The sequence below is a fragment of the Camelus bactrianus genome, chromosome 4, assembly GCF_048773025.1.
Source record: "Camelus bactrianus isolate YW-2024 breed Bactrian camel chromosome 4, ASM4877302v1, whole genome shotgun sequence".
Classification (NCBI taxonomy): domain Eukaryota; kingdom Metazoa; phylum Chordata; class Mammalia; order Artiodactyla; family Camelidae; genus Camelus; species Camelus bactrianus.
In genome coordinates, this window is record NC_133542.1 from 45,421,778 (window position 1) to 45,445,178 (window position 23,401).

The 23,401-nt window shown below is 35.2% G+C and overlaps 1 protein-coding gene across 4 annotated transcripts in view; it reads left to right on the forward strand.

The window, feature by feature from the left end:
* Nucleotides 1–23,401, forward strand: part of UNC13B (unc-13 homolog B) — a 167,043-nt gene that overhangs the window by 42,287 nt on the left and 101,355 nt on the right. For 2 of the 4 annotated variants that reach the window (XM_045515180.2, XM_045515181.2), the window contains exon 8: nt 23,277–23,312. The exons of the other annotated variants lie outside the window; for them this stretch is intronic. In XM_045515180.2, the coding sequence (XP_045371136.1) occupies nt 23,277–23,312 (36 nt within the window). The remainder of the gene's footprint in view (nt 1–23,276; nt 23,313–23,401) is intronic. 4 annotated transcript variants of the gene reach the window in all.

The window sequence follows — 23,401 nt, forward strand, 5'->3', positions numbered from 1 at the left end:
TGGCAGCCCAAGTAGACTAACAGATTTTGGTGCTGAGAGGTGAGGTGCTGCTGTAACAAATACCTAAAAATGTGAAAATGGCTTTGGAACTGGATAGTGGGTAAAGGCTGGAAGAATTCTGAGGTGCGTGCTAGAAAAAGCCAATGTTGCTGTGAAGGGACTCTTGACAGATATATGGATGGTAAAGGCCATTCTGGAAAAGTGTCTGATGGAAATGAGGAACAGTTTATTGGGAACTAGAAAAAAGATATTCCTTATTATAAAGTGGCAATGAACTTGGCTGAATTGTTTGAGTGTTTTGAAGGGTAGAGTTTGTAAGTGATCAAATTGGATATTTAGCAGAGATTTCTAAGCTAAATATTGAAGGCTTGACTTGAGTTTTCCTTAACTGCAAGAGGAGACGGTTGAATTAAGCAGAATTGTTAGGTAAAAAGGAACCAGAACTTGGAGATTTGGAAATTCTTAGCCTATCCTTTGCCTATATATTGTGAAAAATGAGAAATCTTGTTCTGAGGAGAACACTAAAGAGATTATGAGTGTGACTCATGGGTTTAGCCAGCCATCAGCAGAAGCCAGGAATAGAGATGGGATTATACCAGCAGAGACTTTGCCAGTTACAACTAAAGGGGACACATGCAGGCTTCTTGAGTGGGGGAGTATCAAGACAGCTCAGGCCCAACCATATTCTGCAGAATTTATTTGACCCACGAGGAGTTCACTTATTCTTGCTCTGAGAAACACAGGATATGCAAGCAATTTCACTTTCTCCTCTGCTTCCTCTGTCCAGCCCACTTTTTGTCTGCTTAGTTAGGTACAGGGTTTAGATCAGCAATTCTCCCATGCAAGTGGACCTCCAACCTGTTTGGTTCCCATTCTGGCAAACATCCCAAACTTTGTGAATCTTGGAACTTCTCAGTTGGATTCAGAGAAGAGAAACATTAATCTTTCCTTCCCTAGGAGGTAGGGAAGGGAAGGAGTAACCTCTGTTCACCAATAACTGCTCTCCTAAAAGGTTGCTGAGTTCCACGTAGACATAGACTTTCTGCAGGACAACTGACAAGGATCCAGTTAAATTATTTCAAAATTGCCTAAAATTTGGGTTTCTCTGATAGTTTCTTCATAATTGGTTCTGGTTACTACATAGCTGAAGTCAATTTGTCCCTTTATTTATAATGTTGATGTTAATTATTAGTTCAGGTGATGTTATGCAGGTCTCTCCACTGCTAAGGTATTTTTTCTTCTTTGTTGTTAATAAACTGTTGGGAGTGGGTAGGTAGGTAATACTTTGAGACTGTATATATATAGCCTATTTTCTCATAACTCTTCATTGATTAATTTTATTTATTTTTTGTTTGTTTTAGTGGGAGATAGTTTGTTTATTTATTTATGGAGGTACTGGGGATTGAACCCAAGACCTCGTGCATGCTTTGCAAGCACTCTACCACAGAGCAATACCTTCCCCTGCCATCCATTAATTTTAGAATCTGTTATGATCATTGCCTAAATTTATTGGTGGTTGCAAAATGATTTTCTTATTCTGTCATTCCTTTTACACTGAGTAGCTGTTAGTCTTCTGTAAAGAAGAGCTTTCCCTGCTCTTCTAGCCTTCCTTTTTATGACTATCACTATGGACTCATGAATTCTTTTTTTAACTCAGTGTTTTATAATCCAGCTCTGTCATTCTCTTTGATGTGCAGAGTGTCCCGAATTTGGCCTATGGGAGTCCTTTTAAATCAGATCCTTGGCAGATCACCTCAGCTCCAAAGGAGCAATAGCTATGGACAAACCCTTCTTTGTTCTCCTCTCTTACAATTAGGTGGGGGTGGGGGTTCTTCACTGCTGGGAAATTTGAAACGTAAAAAAAGAAAGGACCCTTACAAGAAAGGGCTGAGGAAACTGTGGGTAATATTTGATTATTTCTTAGTATTGTCTTTCTAGTATAGAAAATAAAAAGGAGTTTATTTTTAAAAAATCGGATCCTTTGTCCTTTCGATATGACTACATTTTTTGGACTATTTCCTTCCTTTCCTGGTATAAAGTGTTTCAGGTTCATCTTGTCCTTTTTCTGCCTCAATCTTAGAGTCCTTTCTCCAATAAGCCCTGGCTCCTTTTAGTGGGAAATGGTATTTAGAAACCAAGGTATTCAAACTTCATTCTTCGGTAAGGATATTTCTACCTATGTCTTGTCAAGGAATGCAGCAGCAGCACACTGTGTTGCAACACCAAATAGTCTAATGACTACTAAGTTCTACAACTTTCTGCTAAATTTTTATTCATGTCTGCTTTGCCCACCCACTGTATTATCTATGATGGTATCACTGGCTGCAATTGAGAAATGAACCAAAAGTGATTCAGCATCTGGCAAGGATTTGATAAGATGAGTACTCACATTCTGCTAGGGTGTGTCAATTGGTGCAATCTTTCTAAATAACTCAGTGATTTTACTTCTAGGAAGTATTCAAGGAAACTAACTTGAGATGCAAAAGAACATTTATAAATAGGCTTTAGTAATAATGGAGAAAAGTTGCAAAACTAATGAAAGAATGGGGTAATTTCGGCATTTCCATGTAATGGAATATGCTTTTAGTAATTTTTTAAGATACGGGAAATAATAATGTGGATAAGTTTTAAAAACTGAGATCCTAAAATGATTAAGTAGTATGATCCCAATTATCTAAAAAGTAAATCATAAGCATAGGGAAAAAGGCCCCAGGAAATAGTTTTAATGGTGGTTCTCAGTGATAGGATTGTAGGTAAGTTTTTTTTTTCTTTATACTTTTTTGTACTTTGCAAATTTTCTCCAAGTGCATTTATTTTAATTAAAAAAGCTAATAAATATTTATTAAAAAATGATCCCAGGCCTGACAATGGACAGGGAAGTCATTGTAGATTTATTTTTTTGGTTTGAATTTGACACTTAATTAAATAATGGTTGGTTATGGAGGTTGACACAGTTTAATTCAACATTCTAATAATTCCTTGTTTGAGAGTTCTGAGTAGCTCTTAAGGTTGTGTCTCTTCTATTGGTGATATTCCTAAGGTCTCTCCTAATAAATTACTCCGGCTGAAATAAGTTTTGGGGTCTGTGTTTTTATTTGTAATAGGACCTCAGAGAAAATTTAAACTTTTGATTCAAATACAGCCCACCATTGATATTTCAGAGATTTCTCTGATTGTTATGAAAGTTTTGTTTACTGCTTTTGTTACAGTGTTGCTTATAAATAGCAACATATGTCATAGACCAGAATTTCCTGAGTATGAATCAGTCTTTTAAATTAGTAAAATAGGGTGTAACTCAACATATTGTTTAAAATTTTTCTTAAAGAATGAATCAGTTCAGAACAGTTGGGTGTGAGTCACATGCATGAATAACAGTGACCAAACATTCAGAAGCACTATCAATAATACACTGCTTGGCTACCAAATTGTGACATCTTATTTGACCACCACTAACTTCAAAAGGATTTCTTTTATCAGCATACCCAGAAGAGACATATTTATATGAAATGTTTTACCCGTTTCTTCCTTTTCAACTCTTACTGTTAAGTTTCCTGGTGATCCATCATGCTGATATTGTTCATTTGTAGGAAGCATGACGTGTTAGTGCTTTCCACTACTGTTAAGCCATCAGGCCTGACATGCTGTATCCATAATCTGTGCTACAAATATTCCTCTTGTATCTTGTTATTCTTGGTCTTCATGTAAACCTATCCACTGCCTTGCCATGACTTGTCTTATTTTTAATAGTCTACCTGTTTGGGGAGGTAGAGAAATAGGCCATTTTGTGTATATAACCAGATATTCCCCACCTGGACCATTAGATTACTACCTGTTCTACAAATGATGGTGTAATTCCCCCAGTGGAATCAACCAAACACAGAACTCTGGACAGGCACTGCCAATGCTTTTAGTCCCATTTCTCTACCTACCACAAACAAGACTAGCTTTACACTTGTGGGGTATTCTGGTTGCCTCTTGATGGGGACCAGGACTTGTTTTCTTAGTCAGGCGATGGTGGACTCAAGTAGAACAGGAAATTTTGTCCTTCTGTTTCTGATCCAGAATGCTTTTCTTCCATTCTGGACTTACCGCATGCCAGAAGGAGTGGAACTGATTGGTAAATACGTAGCAAGGAGTGATCATGTGCAGGAAACTAGGGGACTACCTATCATTCTAGAATTTTATGCCAGAGGTTACCAACCTGAGAGGACCTGACACTTCCTGACCATCAGACCTAACTACTTTGTATAGCTCCAGATGAAAAGAAAGCTTGTCTGGTACCAGATCCTGTGGCCTGTTCCCCAGCAATTTGTTTTCTGTATTACTTATTTTCCAGATGACAGTAGCCATCTGCCTATTAGGAAATCCATCTCTTACAGAATATCAACTATACTTCAATTAATAAAAAAGGGGATTCATCTCTTAGAGAACTTAGTGGCCTCACAGTTCGAACTACTATTAGCATCCTTTCAGGAGCATATAGAAACTGAATCCGTATTTCCAACAATGTCTTGAAGATATCCAGAATCTCTCACCATAACTTTTGAAGGGGTGGAACTCAGCCTATCCTCTGCATTCTTTTGCAAAGTCATGTTGCCCCTTGGCAGGCCCCTTCAAGACATTAGCACAGTCTGCCAGGACTTCTTTTTTTTTAATTTTTCAAATTTTTATTTTATTTATTTATTGAATTATAATTAACATACTATTAACATAACATTATATTAGTTTCAGGTGTACAACATAGTGATTTGATATTTTTATACATTATGAAATGATCGTCACAGTAAGTCTAGTTACCATCTGTCACCATACAAAGTTATAATAATATTATTGACTATATTCCCTATGCTGTGTATTATATCCCTGTGACTTATTTTATAGCTAGAAGTTTGTACCTCTTAATCCCCTTCACGTGTTTTGTTTGTTCCCCCTTCCCTCTGGCAACCACCAGTTTGTTCTCTGTGTCTTTGAGTCTGTTTCTGTTTTGTTTTTTCTATGACGCATGTAAGTGAAATCATACAATACTGGTTTTCCTCTGTCTCACTTATTTCACTTAGCATAATACACCCCAAATTCATCTACGTTGCTGTAAATGGCTGGAGTTCATTCTCTTTAGGATTGAGTAATATTCCATTGTGTATATGTGTGGTGTATACACACTACGTTTTCTTTATCCATTTATCTGTTGGTGGACACATAGGATGCTTCCATATTTTGGCTATTGTAAATAGTGCTTCAATGAACATAGCAAGTTAGTGTTTTTGTTTTTGAATAAATACCTAGAAGTGTAACTGCTGGATCTATGGTGGTCTATTTTTAGATTTTTTGGGGAACATCCCTAATGTTTTCCATGGTGATTGTAACAATTTACATTCCTACCAATAGTGTGTGAGGGTTCCCTTTTTTCCACATACTCAACAACACTTGTTCCTTATATTTTTGATAATAGCCATTCTGACAGGTGTGAGATGGTATCTCATTGTGGTTTTGATTTGCATTTCCTTGTGATTAGTGATGTTGAGCATCTTCATGTGCCTCTGGGCCATCTGTGTATCTTCTTTGGAAAACTGTCTATTCAGATCCTCTGCCCATTTTTTAAATCAGAGTGCTTTGTTTTTTTCTTTCTTTTTTTTTTTTTTTTTTGATATTGAGTTGTTAAGACTTCTGATAACTTTCTTTAACCATGCCTTGCACTAAAATTGGGATATAGGTGCCCAAGATAGCCCTGGGAGACCTAAGAAATTGTTGAACTCAATCTTACACCCCATGCTCCTCTAGGACACTGCCACCCTGGATTTAAATACAATTTATCCACTTCTCAAAGCCATAACATAATACTTATGCTATTCATAAACTCAAGGCATTATAAGTGGGCTATTTATTCCCCACAATAGCTGGCCTTTAGCTCTGTCCATTGCAGTGCTACCTCATGAAAGAAAAGTTCTAGCTCCATAACTTTCCCATCATTTTTTGTCATAATGTGGCTTTCAGTATAGATCATGAATTTTGAGTGTCTTGTTTATTGCCCTCTAGGTTAAACTTCTGCTGTCTTATTTCAAGTCACCTGTGATTAAAAGTTATAGACTATATTGGTTTCCTTGTTAATTGTGAATTCTTGGTGGCCACTTTGCATAGTATCAGGAAGAGCAGCACAGAGGGATTTTTTTTTTTTTTGTACAGATTTCCTAACCAGTTATCTTTTTCTGCATCACTTGTTTCTAGGAAGTGGGTGAACTGGAGTTAAAACTTCTGTTTATTTGACTCTAAGGTCCATGTTCTTTCCACTGTGCAACCCCTTGATGGCAAAAATCTCATGGGATCTGCTTTGCTGTTCAGAAACACATGCTTTTCTTATTTGGCTACTGCTTTTTAAAAATTAATTCATTTATTAAGTAGATAACATGCATAATGGTACCAATATTTTTTTTTAATGTTAAAGGGATTACAGTAAAAGGTGTCCCTCCCATTCCTGTAACCAGCCATTTGGGCCCTCTCGCCACAGTCATTATTAGCAATTTCTTATGAGTCATTTGAGAGGTTTTACACTTGTCTAAACATACATGTATACATCAGAGATATCTTTTGATTTTTACCCCCATCCTTTGAATTGGTCTTAACTTACTATATACTATAATAGAATGTTCATAGCTGACTTAAATTTGAGATTAGAGTATTTTTGATCAGTGACCCCCTTTTTTTTCACTGCAACATTTTTATTTTTTATTGAAGTACAGTCATTATGATGTGTCATTCTCTGGTGTACAGCACAATGTCCCAGGCATGCATTTACATACATATATTCATTTTCATATTTTTTCCATTAAAGGTTATTACAAGATATTGAACATAGTTCCCTGTGCTTTACAAAAGAAACTTTTTAAATTGAAGTATAGTCAGTTTACAATGTTGTATCAATTTCTGATGTACAGCATAATAGTGCAGTCATACATATACATACATATATTTGTTTTTAATATTCTTTTTCATTATAAGTTACTACAAGGTATTGAGTATAGTTCCCTGTCCTATACAGTATAAACTTGTTGTTTATCTATTATATATAGTAGTATCTGCAAATCTTGAACTCACAATTTATCCCTTCCCATTCTCTTCCACCTCTGGTAACAATAAGTTTGTTTTCTATGTCTGTGAGTCTATTTCTGACTTATAAGTAAGTTCATTTGTCTTTTTTTTGGATTCCACATGTAAGTGATATCATATGGTATTTTTCTTTCTCTTTCTGGCTTACTTCGCTTAGAATGACAATCTCCAGTTCCATCCATGTTGCTGCAAATGGCATTATGTTGTCATTTTTGTGGTTGAGTAGTATTCATTGTATAAATATACCACAACTTCTTTATCCAGTCATCTGTTGATGGACATTTAGGTTGTTTCCATGTCTTGGCTACTGTAAATAGTGCTGCTATGAGCATTAGGGTGCATATACCTTTTTAAATTAAAGTTCCTTCTGGATATATGCCCAGGAGTGGGATTGCTGGATCATATGGTAAGTCTATTTTTAGTTTTTTGAGGAATTTCCATCCTGTTTTCCATAACGGCTGCACCAATTTACATTCCCACCAACAGTGTAGGAAGGTTCCCTTTTCTCCACACCCTCTCCAGCATTTATCATTTGTGGACTTTTAAATGATGGCCATTCTGACTGCTGTGAAGAGATACTTCGTTGTAGTTTTGATTTGCATTTCTCTAATAATTAGTGATATTGAGCATTTTTTCATGTGCCTATTGGCTGTTTGAATGTCTTCATTGGAGAGTTGCTTGTTTAGGTCTTCTGCCCATTTTTAGATTGGGTTGTTGGTTTTTTTCTTATTAAGTTGTATGAGCTATTTATATATTCTGGAAATTAAGTTCTTGTCAGTCTCATCTTTTGTAAATATTTTCTTGTATTCCATAGGTTGTCTTTTTGTTTTGCTTATGATTTCCTTTGCTATGTAAAAAGCTTATAAGTTTAATTAGGTCCCATTTTTAAATTTTTGCTTTTCTTTCCTTGCCTGGGTAGACTATCTTAGGAGAACATTGCTAAGATTTATGTCAGATAATGTTTTGCCTATGCTTTCTTCTAAGGGGTTTATAGTGTCTTGTCTTATGTTTAAGTCTAAGCCATTTTGAATTTATTTTTGTGTATGGTGTGAGGGAGTATTCCAATTTCATTACATGCAGCTGTCCAGTTATCCCAACATCATTTGCTGAAGAGACTGTCTTTACGCCATTGTGTATTCTTACCTCCTTTGTCAAGGATTAATTGACTAACAAAAGTCTGTGGGTTTATTTCTGGGTTGTCTATTCTGTTCCACTGATCTATAAGTCTGTTTTTGTACCAATACCATGCTGTTTTGATTACTGTAGCTCTGTAGTATTTTCTGAAGTCTGGGAGGGTTATTCCTCCAGCTTCATTATTCTTCTTCAGTATTGCTTTGGCAATTCTGGGTCTCTTGTGATTACATACACATTTTAGGATTATTTGTTCTAGTTCTGTGAATAATGTCCTGGATAATTTGATAGGGATGACATTAAATCTGTAGATTGCCTTAGGTAGTATGGCCATTTTAACAATATTAATTCTTCAAATCCAAGAACATGGGATATCTTTCCATTCCCTTAAGACATCTTTCATTTCCTTAGTCAGTGTTTTGTAGTTCTCTGCATATGTCTTTCACTTCCTTGGTCAGATTTATTCCTAAGTATTTTTATTTTTTTGAATGCTATTTTAAAAGGGATTGTTTCTTTACTTTCCTTTTCTAATATTTCATTAATGACCCTTTTGGATTCTTGCTATGTTTCAAGATTTTATTGAAACTATAGGGAAATAGATGGTTTATTTTCTGGGTTGCTTTCCAGGGCAAAGATCTGTTTCCCTGAAATCCTGGCTTTGAATACAATAGGAATGTTTCTTCTGTCCTCATTCACCCTCCTAGAATGACTTTCACATATTTATTACTGGGTTAAGGACTTCCTGAAGTTTATGTTCACAGAATATGCTAGTTTCCTCACTAATTTTGAATTCTTGGTGGTCACTTTGCAGGGTAGTGTGAAGAATTCTTTTCCAATATACTAAATCTGTCTCTTTTTTACTTTAAACTTAAAAAAAGAGAAAGAAACATGTAACATTTTCACTACAAAAATCTTCAAATGATTCAGAAATTAGTAATACAGAAAGTGAAAAGTTTTCTGTAATGCCCCCTCTCCAGTCTGCTCTGAGATAACTACTCTTCACAGTTTTGTGTGTACTCTTCCAATATCTTAATTTTTAAAAAATAAGTTAAAATTTTAATTATATTATTTGAATGTGTGAAAGAATACGTGTAATATATGTAAGTTTTGGAGTTTAAGAATGCAGCAATGAACCCACAACCCATCATCTTCTAGTAGAATTTTGTAATATACTCTAAACTTTTGCTTAGACTTCCATTGCTCTCTGAGTGACAGGACTTTTTTTTTTTCTCTCCATGAGGCTGATGAATTACAGGGATAGAGACATGGTCTTATGTTCCTTTTGGGATCTGCCCAGCTTTTTTTTGAATCTCACTCTCTTTTCTTACTTTTATTTCAGATGCCTAGTGTCCTCTTGTCACATACCACCCTCTTTCCTTTTAAATCTACTGTAGGATCGAAAATCCTGTGCCACTTAAAATTTTGGTGAAGACCTATTTCTGTGAGCAATGGAAGCAGGAGAGCAGGCCTTATGTCTTTGATTACTTTCACTTTTTTATTGAGGATTACATGCCCTGCAGGAAAATAGGATTTTGTGGCCAACTGGTCTCTCTCTGCAGATTCTCCTATCTCATCAGTGTCCTCTTTCTTTCCTCCTTCTCATTTCTCAGGTCCCAGAAGACAGAAGTCCAGCTCATATTCATTTTTTGCCACCTTTCTACTAGGATTTACCACTTTTATCTGAGTCTCCTGTTCTGGCTCTTGCACTAAAACCTTTCTTTTTTTTTCACTTAACAATTTATGATGTATACTACATGTAGGGATCCAGTCCCCATTCACAGACATTTTAGAAGTCAAGATGAAATTCATTTGCATAAAATTAACCATTTTAAAGTATATAATTCAGCGACATTTAGTACCTTCACAGCACTATGAAGTCATCACCTCTATATGATTCCAAAGCATTTTCATCACCCATAAAGGAGACCCTATAGCCATTAAGCAGTCACTTCCTATTCTTGCTTAACCTCCAGCCCTGGGTAATTACTAATCTACTTTCTGTCTCTATGGATCTACTATTCTGGATATTTCATATAAATAGAATCATATAGTATGTGACCTTTTCTGATTGACTTCTTCAATTATGTTTTCAAGGTTCATACCAATTATAGCACATATCGTTTTATTCCTTTAATAACTGAATATTCTATGATATGGATATATCACCTTTTGTTTAACCATTCGTAGTTGATTAGCATTTGGTCCCCCACCCCAATTTTTGGCTTTTGTGAGTAGTGCTGCTGTGAACAATTGTGTACAAGTATTTGTTTGAATGCCTGTTTTCAGTTCTTTTGGGTATATACCTAGGATTGGAATTGCTGTTAACAGACATTTAAGCTGCTTCCAATATCTGCTGTTACAGTGATATCATGTTACATACATAATTTCATACATGTATACATATTGAATGAATTGCTAATAATGAGATTACTGAGTCAAAACATTGTACATTTAACAATGCATTAAACATTTTGGAAGATACTACAAAATTGTCCTCTCTGGAAGCTGTACTGTTTTCACCCTCACTAGCAAAGTATGAGAGTGCTTTCTGCTCCCTTGGCTTTTAGGTTTAACCAGACTTCCTACAAATCTTACTGCAGAGAGCATGGTGAAAACAGCCAGAGTCAACAGTTCCTGTGCCATGATTCACTTAGAGTCTGCTTCCTACTTGTCTGCTTACCTTGTCTTTTCCTCCTCTACCATCTTGGCCCTCTTCTATTTCTTGACTTTCTATTTTGGCTCTTGATAGATAACTGGGACCTCCTCTTTGTTTGGGGTCCATATCTGATTTATCAGCATGTCTTTCTGCTTATATTTTAATTTTTGCAGTTCCTTTCAGTTCATTTTTTTTATTTTAATTTTTTTTATTGAAGTGCAGTTGATTTACAATGTTAGTTTCAGGTGTACAGCAAAGTGATTTAGTTATACATATACATATATATTCAGACTCTTTTCCCTTATAGCTTATTACAAGAAATTGAATATAGTTCTGTGGGGTGTACAATAGTTCTTTGTTGTTTATCTGTTTTATATATAATAATGTATATCTTGCAGTTCATTAAAATTTTTTTTTATTTTTAAATTTTATTTCTTCTAATTCTGAATATAATTTTTTTTTAGTATATATGATAACTTTTTGGCCATAAAATAAACACAAAAGCCTGTGATCATCATATCTTGTAGGTATAGTTGCACAGGGCAGGAGAGATAGTTGAAGAATGATTCTGAAGGTCATTGAACTTATCGCTGAAGGAGACTTTACAAACCATTTAGTGTAGATCAGCACTGCCCAGTAGAACTTTCTGCAGTGGTGGAAATGTTCTGTAATCTCTGCTGTCCAGTGTAGTAGCCACTAGTCACATGTGGCTGTTGAGCAGTTGAAATGGGGCTAGTGCTTCTGAGGAACTGAATTTTTAAATTTATTTAATTTTAATTAATTTAAATTTAAATAGACATGTGACTAGTGGCCCACCATGTTAGACCACATAGATTTGGCTTGTTGATTCAAAAAATGTGATTTTTACAGATACAGTAAAGAAAATCTCAGTAGTTTACACTGTGATCCAGGAGACTCTGTATTTCCAGATTCCTTCTCCGTTGTTAACAAATTCAGTCAAAGGATTCCGTTTCATAGCATCAGATATCTTTCTTTTTTCTTTTTTTATTAACTTTTTTTATTGAGTTATAGTCATTTTACAATGTTGTGTCAAATTCCAATATAGAGCACAATTTTTCAGTTATACATGAACATACATATATTCATTGTCACATTTTTTTTTTTTCTCTGTGATTGCAGTTCATTTTTAATAGCAATACCTTGGAAACAGAGAGGGAAGTGTTAAGGTGGCAAGGAAGCAAATGGTTAAGAATGGCATGTAGCTCGTTCTGGAAGGCTTTCCAGAGGAGATGAGTTTAGAGATGACTTTTAAAGAAGCTAATTGAAATGTACTGATTGAAAAGAAGGATATTCATAGTAGGATAAATGAAAAGTATAAGAGAGAATTCAAAAGATCCACTCCATTCCCTTAGTCCTGGCCAGGGAACCTCTTACTGGCTGGAAGTGAAGAATCAGTTCACAGCTTCTGCTACCTGTAATCCTGGACTAGGACTTTAAGACAGGAAAATACACTAGTTACAGACTCCTTAAAGTGTAGGGAGTCTTATTTTAGTAGTGGGTTCTAGGAACTTCTGTGCAGTGGTCCTAGGACTTCTGTCAGTAAGAGTGGGTGATGAGTTTTACATTGTACATGTGGTATCAGTGGAAGCAGTTGATATTGATGCTAATTATAGGTGCTAGCAAACTAACAAAGAAAAGAGAAACTATAATAATATGATTTGGCTGATAAAAATAATGTTAATTGTAGTCTTCTGACTCACTTATTTATTTCTATCCTGCCTTCTTACAGAAAGAACTTGATGTGGCTAATTGTAGTCTTTACATCAACTTATTATGATTTCTGTTCAATTACTATGTTATATAATTATGCATGTTAAGAATGTCAGATTAATGTATCAAAGTCTTATTTGATTACAACATTTAAGTGCCTAACCTTGGCATAGTGTTTATTGTGTGTGTGTTTGTGTGTGTATATGTACACACACATATATATATATGTAAAACTGTCTGTTATTCCCATGAAAGTATGGTCATTTAATGGCTTCTTATTATAGGTTTTACTGGTACAAACTGGTAAGAAATGAATTTGATTGATAGAACATGATTGACAGAACTGTAGATATCAGCAATTGATGGAATTGTTCATTACACAGTTATTGGACACCTCTTCTTCATGCTAAGAACCATGCTATGCACTAGGGGTATAGAAATAAAAGTCCTTGACCTTAGTGAGCTCAAGTCCAGAGAGGAGGAAAAATGTAACCAGTACTATGTGGTAAGTGAATAGTAGAGAAGTATAGAGGAAGAAAACTTAATCAAAATTTGGGATGATTAGGAAAGGCTTCCTAGAGAAAATGGTAATCTAAATTTAAAAAAAAATTCAAATCAACCAAAGTGTATTTGTTACATTATGCTTCACTTTTTGTGTTGTACATTCTATAGGGTTTTTCTTTGGTTTTTTTCCAGTTTTATTAAGATATAATTTGCATACAGCACTGTATAAATTTAAGGTGTACAGTGTAATGATTTGATTTATATACATCATGAAATAAATTTAGGGTGGGAAGGGACAGACTGGGATTTCAAAATGTAGAATAGATAAACAAGAGTACACTGTATAGCACAGGGAAATATAAGAACTAGAAAAAGAAGAACCAAAAACCCCAAAAGGCAGCAGAATGAAAGAAATTATAAAGATCAGGGAGGAAATAAATAAAATAGAGATGTAAAAAACCATAGAAAAAACCTAACCAAAAGCTGGTTTTTTGAAAAAGTAAATAAAATTGACAAACCTCTGGCCAAACTCACAAAGAAGGAAAAAGAGAGAGCACAAATTAGCAAAATAAGAAAGGGAAGTGGAGAAATTACAACAAATAAAATAGAAATACAGAATATCATATGAGAATATTATGAAAAACTATATGGAACCAAACTGGATAACGTAGAGGAGATGGGCAAGTTTCTGGAAACATACAGTCCACCAAGATTGAATCAAGAAGAAACTGACCACTTGAACAAACCGATCACTATACAAGATCTTATAGTAGTAGCTCACAGAGAAAAAAATGTGACAATGAATATATATATGTTCATGTATAACTGAAAAATTGTGCTCTACACTGGAATTTGGTGCAACATTGTAAAATGATTATAACTCAATAAAAAATGTTAAAAAAATGAAATAAGTTTAGTGAACATCCATTATCTTGTATAGATACAAAATTAAATACAGAAATAAAAAAATTTTTTTGTGATGAGAACTCTTAGAATTTACTCTTAACAATTTTCATATGTAACATACAGCAGTGTTAATTATATTTAAATGTATGTTATATTCCTACATATTCTATGGGTTTTGACTAATATGTAATGACTAATATCTACCTTAATAGTACCATACAGAATAGTTTCTCTGCTGTAAAATTCTCCTGTGCTCTACCTATCCATTCCTCCCTCCCTCCAAACCTCTGAAATAAACTAAGTTTTAAAGGATAAGTGGTAGTTAGTCAAGGAAAAAGAGCTTATGGTATTAGGACACTACGATGAAAAACCATGACTTAAGGACGTTGAAAATTCTGGATGGCTTGAGGGCAGGGGATAAGATGAGGCCAGAGAGACACAGAGTGCTCATGTTATGAAGGGTTTGAATGCCATAGCAAGCTGTTTATACTTTATCTTGAAGACAATGGAGAGCCTTTGAAGACTTTTTGCAGAGGAATGAAGTAATCAGATGGTGGTGGTTGTACTGATATGAGCAGTTTGTTTGATGCACTGAAAAAATTGATTTAATTGTAGAATATAACATACATAGAGATACCCTCGTAAAATAAATGTTTATTTTAATAAATTAATATAAGATAGGTGAAAAATAGACCTTTGCCAGGTACCCCAGAAAGCCTTCCACATGCCTCTTCCCAATCACAATCTCTTCCTCCCTAAAAATTACTACTATCCCAACTTTATGATAATAACTTCTTCGATTTCTTTATATTTTGTAACTCAAGTGCACATCACTAAACATTTTTTGTATGTATTTTTTCATATATCTTATAATTCTTTTTTTTAATCTATAGATTCCTCTTCCATCTCTTAATTTCTTCCTTGTAGTTTTTTTATTGAAGCAATTAAACCATTTGTTTGACTTAAGAGTTTCCCATATTCTGAGTTTTGCTCAATACATTCCCATGGTGTAGTTTAACACAATTTTTGGCCTCTGTATTTTCTGTAAATTGTGTGTAATTGGGCCTAGAAGATTGATCAGACTCAAATTTTATAACAATTTAAAACTTCCCCTCTTGATGGATATTTGGATTTTTTCCCAGATTTTTGCTACGAAACAGAGCTATAGTAAGCAACTTTGTACAAGTATTTTTTGTAAACGTGCAGGTGGATCTGTCTCCCTTATTATATATTCTTTTATTGTACCTCTGCTTTTACCTTTCCTTTGTCACTTACTCAGTGTGTGTGATTATTTGATTAATGTTTGTTTTCCTTTCTAGGCCATAAATTTCATGAGTAGGGAAAACGCTTATTTGTATATCCCTAGTACCTTTGCTCAGTAAATATTAGTTGAATTAATGTATTTATGTTAAATAGAATTACTGGGTTGAGGAATATGCACATTTAAAATTTTGTTAAATTATGTGCTAGAAAGTTTGTACCTTTTATGTTCTGTTGTTGATACTCTTTTTCTTACATCCATCCACATTGCCCTATCACCCTCCCCAACCCTTCCCTTTCTCCCTCTATCCCTCAATCCTTTTCTTCTACAAACATTTTTGGACATATTCCAGGGTCTGTTCTAGGTGCTTGGGATATAGCAGGAAGCAAAACAGACAAAGATCCTGGGTGGGAGGAGACAGACAGTAAACATAATGAATTAGGAAATAAAACAGGATATTAGAGAGTGGACCAATAAGACTAGATGATGAAAAGCAACTGGGAATGCTAGAATTGAAATTGAATTATAATTTTAAATAAGGGGGTTAGTGTACAAGCCACAGTGAGATGACTTTTGAGAAAGACTTGAAAGAAATAAGGGGAGTATGGTTGGCTCTCTGGGGTAAGTGTGATGGGCAGGGGAAACAGATGGTTCAAAGGCTGGAAAAGTGACTGAAAAGGGGTAGGAAGAGATCTGCTGGCGTCCTGGTAATATTCTTCCTTGATCTGCATACTGATTACTTAAGTGTGTTCATGTATTCATTGAGCAGTTCATTTATGTTTTGGTACTTTTTAGCATTTTATACCTCAGTAGAGCTTTTGTATTAAAAATGAGTGGATATTGAACATTTCAAAATTCCTTAATAGTACTTACCCAATTGTTCATGGGTATTTTCCTTGACTTACTAACAGTGATGAATGCATTAATCAATTTCTATTAATAAATCATTTTGCCTTCCTATAACATACCCTACTTGATTATGGTAAAAATATTCCTTTAATATAATGCTATGTTTGATTTGCTTATATTTTATTTTGGATTTTTATGTATTTATTCACAAGGAAATTTGGGCAATGGTTTCTTTTTGTTGTTCCCCTGTGTTAGGTTCAAAGTTCTTTCCTTAATTATAGATTCTTTACTGTTTTCCATGGAAAGAGAAGCTTTATGTTATTTATCTAATCTCCTGTCTGGAAAAAGGGAAGGGAATAATTTCTAATGTTTGACTTCATTGTCCTTTGTGAGCTACCTGGTAATTACTATAATTTAGTAATTGACAGATGAGTCCTGTCATTGCTGTTCTAGACAGATGGCTGTTCACTTAATTCTGGAGCTCAAATATCCTGTCACTTCATTGTCATGGGAAAAATGACTAGCACTGGACTATTAACTGGTGATGTAATAGTAGTCTGAGGGTGTTTTGTTTGGTAACTATAGACTTTATTTTTTAATGTGACTATTTCTGATTTCTTATATTTTCCACTAGAAATGAGATGAAGTAGGCAGAAGAAGTCTGTGACTATGCTGCTATAGTCTCGTCAGCAGGGATAGTGCAGAAGCTTTGCCTTCTAGAAAAAGGATTCATTTTTAATTGGGTCCTGGACCTGCTAGAATTTTTTTATTTACCTGTGATTACATTAAACTTGTCTTCTGGCTCAGTTAGATAGCTCATCTGACTGCCTACTTCTTCCATCAGTGAGTGTAGGAGCACTATGCCTCTGAGAGACTGGCTTTTTTCATGTAAGAAATTCTATAGCTGTGTTTTTCAAAATGTAATTCAAAACTCACTTAGCATTACATCCCCAAATTGCTTATTGAAAAAGCAGATAAAACAACAAATGCAGATTCCCAAGCCACTCCAGGTGTTTTGAATTGGAATCTCTAGGAGTACAGTCTAGGAATCTGCATCTTAAACAAGAGCCTCAAGTATTTCTTATTAAAATTTAAAGACACTGTTTTCTAAGATTAAGAAGAACCTGCTTTTATTCAATTGTTATCTCCTTCAGTACAGGATCTCTGTATCGAGCATTGGGAGGAACATAAAGGAAGTATGAGATCGGATTTTAAACTCAGGGAGCCTTAGACTATACTAGGGATGGAATGAATTGGACAAAGGCAAGCAATAGAATGAATTAAGTTCTAAGGCAGGTGTTTTTTAAAAATCAACTTTATTACAAAGATACATACATACAAAAAATTGACCCATTTTGACCCAAGTGTACAGTTTGATTAGTTTTTACAGATGTATATACCAGTGAAACTACCATCACAATCAAAATACAGAACATTTCCATTATATTTAAACATTTCCTCATGCTTTTTGCAGTTCATCCTTCTCCCCATCCCTGGCTCCAGGCAACTACTGATAGGCTTTCTATCACTATAGATCAAATTTTGTTTCCTAGAGTTTTATATAAATGAAACATATAGCATGTATTCCTTTGTGTTTAGCTTCCTTCAATCAGCAGGATTTGAGATTCTTCCCTTTTGTTGAGTGTATCAGTAATTTCTTTTTATCGAGTAGTGTTCTATTATTCTATTATATGGGCATACCACACTTTGTTTTGATAGACATTTGGGTTGTTTCCAGTTATTAATGAATAATGTGAACATTTGCATGATCATGTGTTTTCATTTCTCTTGGTTAAATACCTAGGAATGGAATGGCTGGATCATAAAGATAAGTATGTATTTAACTTATTAAGAAATAGGCAGGTGGTTTTTATTTCAGTTAACAGAGAGACTGTGCTAGAGTCATTCAGCATTGTTTATGGAGAATTGTTTAAGTGTAACTTAAGAATGAGTACCAACTATATAAGGGAAGATAAGGAACATTTACTGAATAATTACCATTTGCCTAGCACATGGTATTTAAATGCTACATACGTGATTTTCAATATTTATGCAAATCTGAGAGGTAAGTGGTATTACTCTTCACTTGGGATAGATGACAAACAAGTATAGAGAAGTTAATCAGCCTAAGGTTACTTAGCTAGTAAGTGATGGCTTTGAACCTAGGTTTATCTGGTTCCAAACTCAAACCATTTCCATTGTACCAACATGGAGTAGGAGTGAAGAACATCCCAGCTTCAGAAGCTGGGGGACAGATAGGGGAAATTGAGCTCACTTCTCTCCATCTCCAGCGTATGGCAAGCATAGGAATTGTGACAATCTGTTTGCCAATATCAAGGACTTTGTTTTGGAGGACTGGTTAACAGTGGGTTTGATATTTATTTGATAGCAGATTATAGAGAGTTTTGAAAGTCAGGAAGATAAATACATTCTTTAAAAAGAGTTGTAAATTGTTGAAAGGGTAATGATGTGATGAAAAGCTGGATTTAGGAAAATTAGTCTAGTTGCAGTCTGCTAAGTAGGTTGGATGAGATAGAGATTAGAAGATCTAAAGTCCAATCAAAAATTTGTAGTAATTTAGGCTTGAGGTAATGAGTTCTTTGATAAGGAGAGTGAAACATAAGGGGAAGAGACAACATGAGGGAGACTTGAATGGACTTAATTACTAAGCTTGTTAACAGATTGGACATGGAAGATAAAGTAGAGAGGAATTTTAGGAATTGTCCTGTGGTTTCTGGTTTTGAAGTGTCCAGAATTTTGTGGCTTTGGACTTGATGTACCCTTGGTATGCTCACAGTCCGAGGAGAGCGCATATTGTGAATAAAGCGTCACTGCCAGTAGAGGCTCTAGGTTTCTAGACTGCCTGACTCTATTAGCATCAGGTGCCACTGAGCTGGAGGGTAATTGGTTATTCATTTGTTAAGCGTGTGAGCTGAAGAGGTTTGAGGCTCTAGGGAGGTCGGAAACATTAGCCTGCTCATTAAAATTTTCAGTTTGACACTCATTTGATGTATATGGATGCCCAGTTTGAGAATGCTGCTAGTTTTCTAAAAGCTCCTAATGTTCTTAGAGTTTTTTCTGTAACACATTTTCCAATATCTTTTCTGTGCTTGCTTCCTCTTTGACATCCTTTGTTAAACAGCACCCTATACCTTCCTCACATTCTGTATTTTACTGTATGAATTGTGGAATCTCTTGATGTCTCCTTATTCCATTTCATGTGCTTCCATTTGCTTCTGAATAGTCTAAAGTCTAGCATTCACTCATTAAAATTTCTGTCATTAAAGTTTTTAGTAACTTTTTGTTTCTAAATTCAGTAGGACCTTTTCAGTTTGTTTTTAAATTTTTTTTTTTTTTTTACTCTGTAGCACTGACCACTTATTAACCACTCACTCCTTCCTTGAAACCTTGTTTTCCTGACTTTAGGAGCCATACTTACCATGGTTTTTCATCCTCTCAGGGTTCTTTGCAGGCTTCTTCATGGACTCTTACTTTTTGTTTTTAAGTTAGATTTATTAAAGTATAATTTACATATAGTAAAATTCTCCCTTTTAGTTTTGACAAAGACCTGCAGTCATGTAACCATAACCATAGTCAGGATAAAGAGCAATTCCATCAACCCTAAAAATTCACTTAAACCCCTTTGTAGTCAACTTCTCCCTTTCTTGGCCCATGACAACCACTAATCTGTTTTCTGTCCCTATGGTTTCACCTTTTCCAGAAAGTCATATAAATGGAATTATATAGCATGTAGCTTTGAGTCTGACTTTTCACTTTTTGTAATACATTTGAGATTCATCTATGCCTGACACTAGTTTATTACTTTTTATTATGGGGTAGTACTCTACTGTATGGATATACCACAGTTTGTTTATTCATCAGTTGAAGGATACTCACACAACTGTAAACATTTACAGTTAAGCAACTGTAAACATTTTTGTGTAGGATTTTGTGTGAACATGTTTTTATTTCTCTTGGGTAAATACATAGGCGGGGGATTGCTGGGTTGTATGGTGTGTGTATAACTTTGTAAGAAAAGCCCATTTGTTTTCCACAGTGGCCTACCACTTCGCATTCTTGCCAACCATGTATGAGAGTTCTAGTTTCTGTACAACCTCACCAACACTGTATTGTCAGTTCTTTTTTTCCTGTCTGCTTAAAAAAATTTTTTTTAAAATTTGCATTCTTTTTTCCTGTCTTTTTTTAAATGTGGCTCTTCTGTAGGTTTCCCCCTTCCCCTACATGCAGTGTTTTTTTTTTATCTGCATTCTCTGCCTCATTGTTCTTATTTACTTACAATTTTTATCCGTTCATTTGTTGAGCTTCTGCTTTGTGCCAGGCACTGTTTAGTCACTAAAGATATAGTAAGGAACAAAGCAGAAAAATCCCTGTCTTCCGAGAGCTTGTATTCTGAAAAATCCAAGTCTTCTGTTCCACACCTTTTCTCAGCCCCACACCTATATATCTAGGTCTACCAGACATATTCATTTGAGATGTCCTATAGATACCACAAAGCCAGTATATCTAACACTGAATTTGTCATCTTCTTCACTCTTCCCCTCTTTTGTATTTTTCTTAATGAATGATGTCATATTCACCCAGTAGCTCAAGCTAAAAACCAGGGCAATATTATTTAGGCTTTATTTTCCTTGCTTTCCACATTCAATTACTTACTAAATCCTGTTGATTTTACTTCTGAGATGTCTCATGAATATATCTACTTCACTTCCTCTGCTACTTCCCTAGCCATCCTCAGGTCAGTGCAGTAGCCTCCTTAACCAGCCTCCCTGATTCTAGTCTTCAGTCTACCTGCTGGACCAATCAGTGGCCACGCTGTACCACCATTCTCTTCTTAGACAGATCTGATCCTGTCTCTTCCCTGCTTAAAAGCTCTGTGATAGCTCTGTATTACCCTCCAGATAATTCCAAATTCCTAACATTACTAAATTTCTAAACATTACTTAAGACTCACTTTGATCAGTTTCTTTCATAACCCTACAGCTTCTCATTCGGATATGCTAGAACTATTTTCAGCTCACTGAACGTGCCTTTGCATATATAATTTCCTTTTCCTGGAACACTTCCGCCCTCCTTTTCTTGGTTCTTATGCCTGGTAAAACCTAACTATCCACAGTAATTGTTCTACTGGCTAGTGAGATGTTTTAGTGCTTTTTTGGGGTGGGAAAGGAAACTTGCTTAATTAAACTGGTATTATTTCGTTTATAATGGTACCAGACTGAAGTGAGAATAGGGAACTGGTTGGTCAGAGAGCATGACTACTGTTGTTTTCATGGCTTAGGGATGGACCCAGTAGATGGGATCAGATCATTCATTTAATTTATTCATACAAGAGATATTTACTGAACACCTACGTACTAGAAATTGTCTGCAGTGCTGGAGGGCATTCAAGAATGAGGCTGTGTACTGTGAAGAGAGGCTTCTTTGGTTCCAGAGTTTTCAGTGAGAAGCAGCATTGTCACTTGCCTGGAGCAATCTAGGTTGATAGGCATATTCTGAAGTTCTATGTGATTATTTGTCAGTTTTCTTTGAAAAAGAAGCAAGGTAGTTACCCTCGCACAGTTGTTATGGCAACTGTGCTATATACCCTGGGAGAATTTTTTTAGAATCTCTTCTCCCCATCATGGTTAGAAGGTTACATAAATTATTAAAAATTTTAAAATTGCACGCTAAACCAACTTGAGAAGAAGAGACATAGGTAGTAGGAAGAAGGTAAGTACAAAGAAAGAAAACTGACTCTTAGTATATAGTTAAACAGCCTGTGACTGATCCCTAGTCCCATGTCCCCAGGGCTGGGAGTTAACTCAGGTAAGGAAGACAGCCTGAATTGGCTTCATTTAGTGTTTAGAGAATTTTGAGACTATAGCAGACGTTGAAGGTAGCTGCACCCTCAGAACTCTGAGGGCTTTCTAACCAAGGCGTTGATGATCCCTCAGCAGACATTGGGACTACTGTAGTGTGCTGATCTTCCTACTACCTACCTTTAGGAAGCTGTAAGGGAAGCAAAAACCTGGCAACACGACGAGACAACAAGAAATTACAGTTGCTTACCATGTTCCAGGGACTATGCTAAGCACTTTACATGCATTTTCTCTTATATCCTTACAGAAACCAATGAGACTCATTATTCTCGTATTACAGATGAGGAGACATCTATAATAACTTCTTCTATATGTGGCAGTGCCAGAAGAACTTAGCATTGACTTCATTATCCATATTCTTAACAATAAAGCCGAATTATTCCTTGTTTCTTGGGATAAAGGCCTATTTTTAGTGATTTCTTTGTCACACTAGTTTAGTGATTTCTTGGGATAAAGGCATATTTTTAGTGATTTCTTCTTAACTGTGAAGCCAAATTATTCCTTTATTTCTTGGGATAAAGACCTATTTTTAGTGATTTCTTTGTCTCAGATTTGGTTTGGATATGGGATAGGATTTAAATCCAATTAATATTGAATTTTTTAATCTTGAAAAATGAGTAGAAAATGTTTTCAGTTTTCTGTCATTCAAAGTTTCTTTATTTTAATGGATTTTATTAAAAATTTACAGACAATTCAGAAAAAAACTGGCTGTATCTGTGTTTTATCACATATTGGAAGATTAGAGATTAATGCCATTCTCTGGCCTTTTAACTTTCAATAGAGAGCAGCAAAATTAGATACCACTTTTCCTGGATAAAGGAATCATTCTTTCCCACTGCAGTCAGGTCTGAGCTTCTCATGGGTATCCTGTAATAGGCTCAGGATTGGTGAACACAGAGATGAGGAAGGGTTTTCTTAAAAGCAGGTCAGATTTTTCTCATTTTGAACACAGAAGGGTATATTAGCTTCTAAATGATGTTGTTCTGAGAGAGACCTAGGCCAGAAGGAGATTTAAGAGAACAGAAGCAGTCGTTTTTCTGTTATTCTCTATGTAGTGAATTACAGAGAGCAAGAGTACTTGGTATATTTGTCGTATGCTTGGTAGAAGCATTATGTTATGAAAAATAAATGGAATACAGGTAGGGTAGGCTCAAGTAAGGTAAGGTATATAACAATTTGTGAGATGGGAAATGATCTTTGAATTCATCCTAAAATTGTTTCTGTCACTCTTCTTTGCTACCGTTTGCGGTTTTCTTAGGTCACTGGAACTATTTGGGCTGGGGAGAGCAACAGAGTACGTAAGAATTTAAATTTTCTTTGTCTTACCCTTTAACATACTCCCTCTGAACTATGAAGCTGGATATTCATGCATACAAGCATATG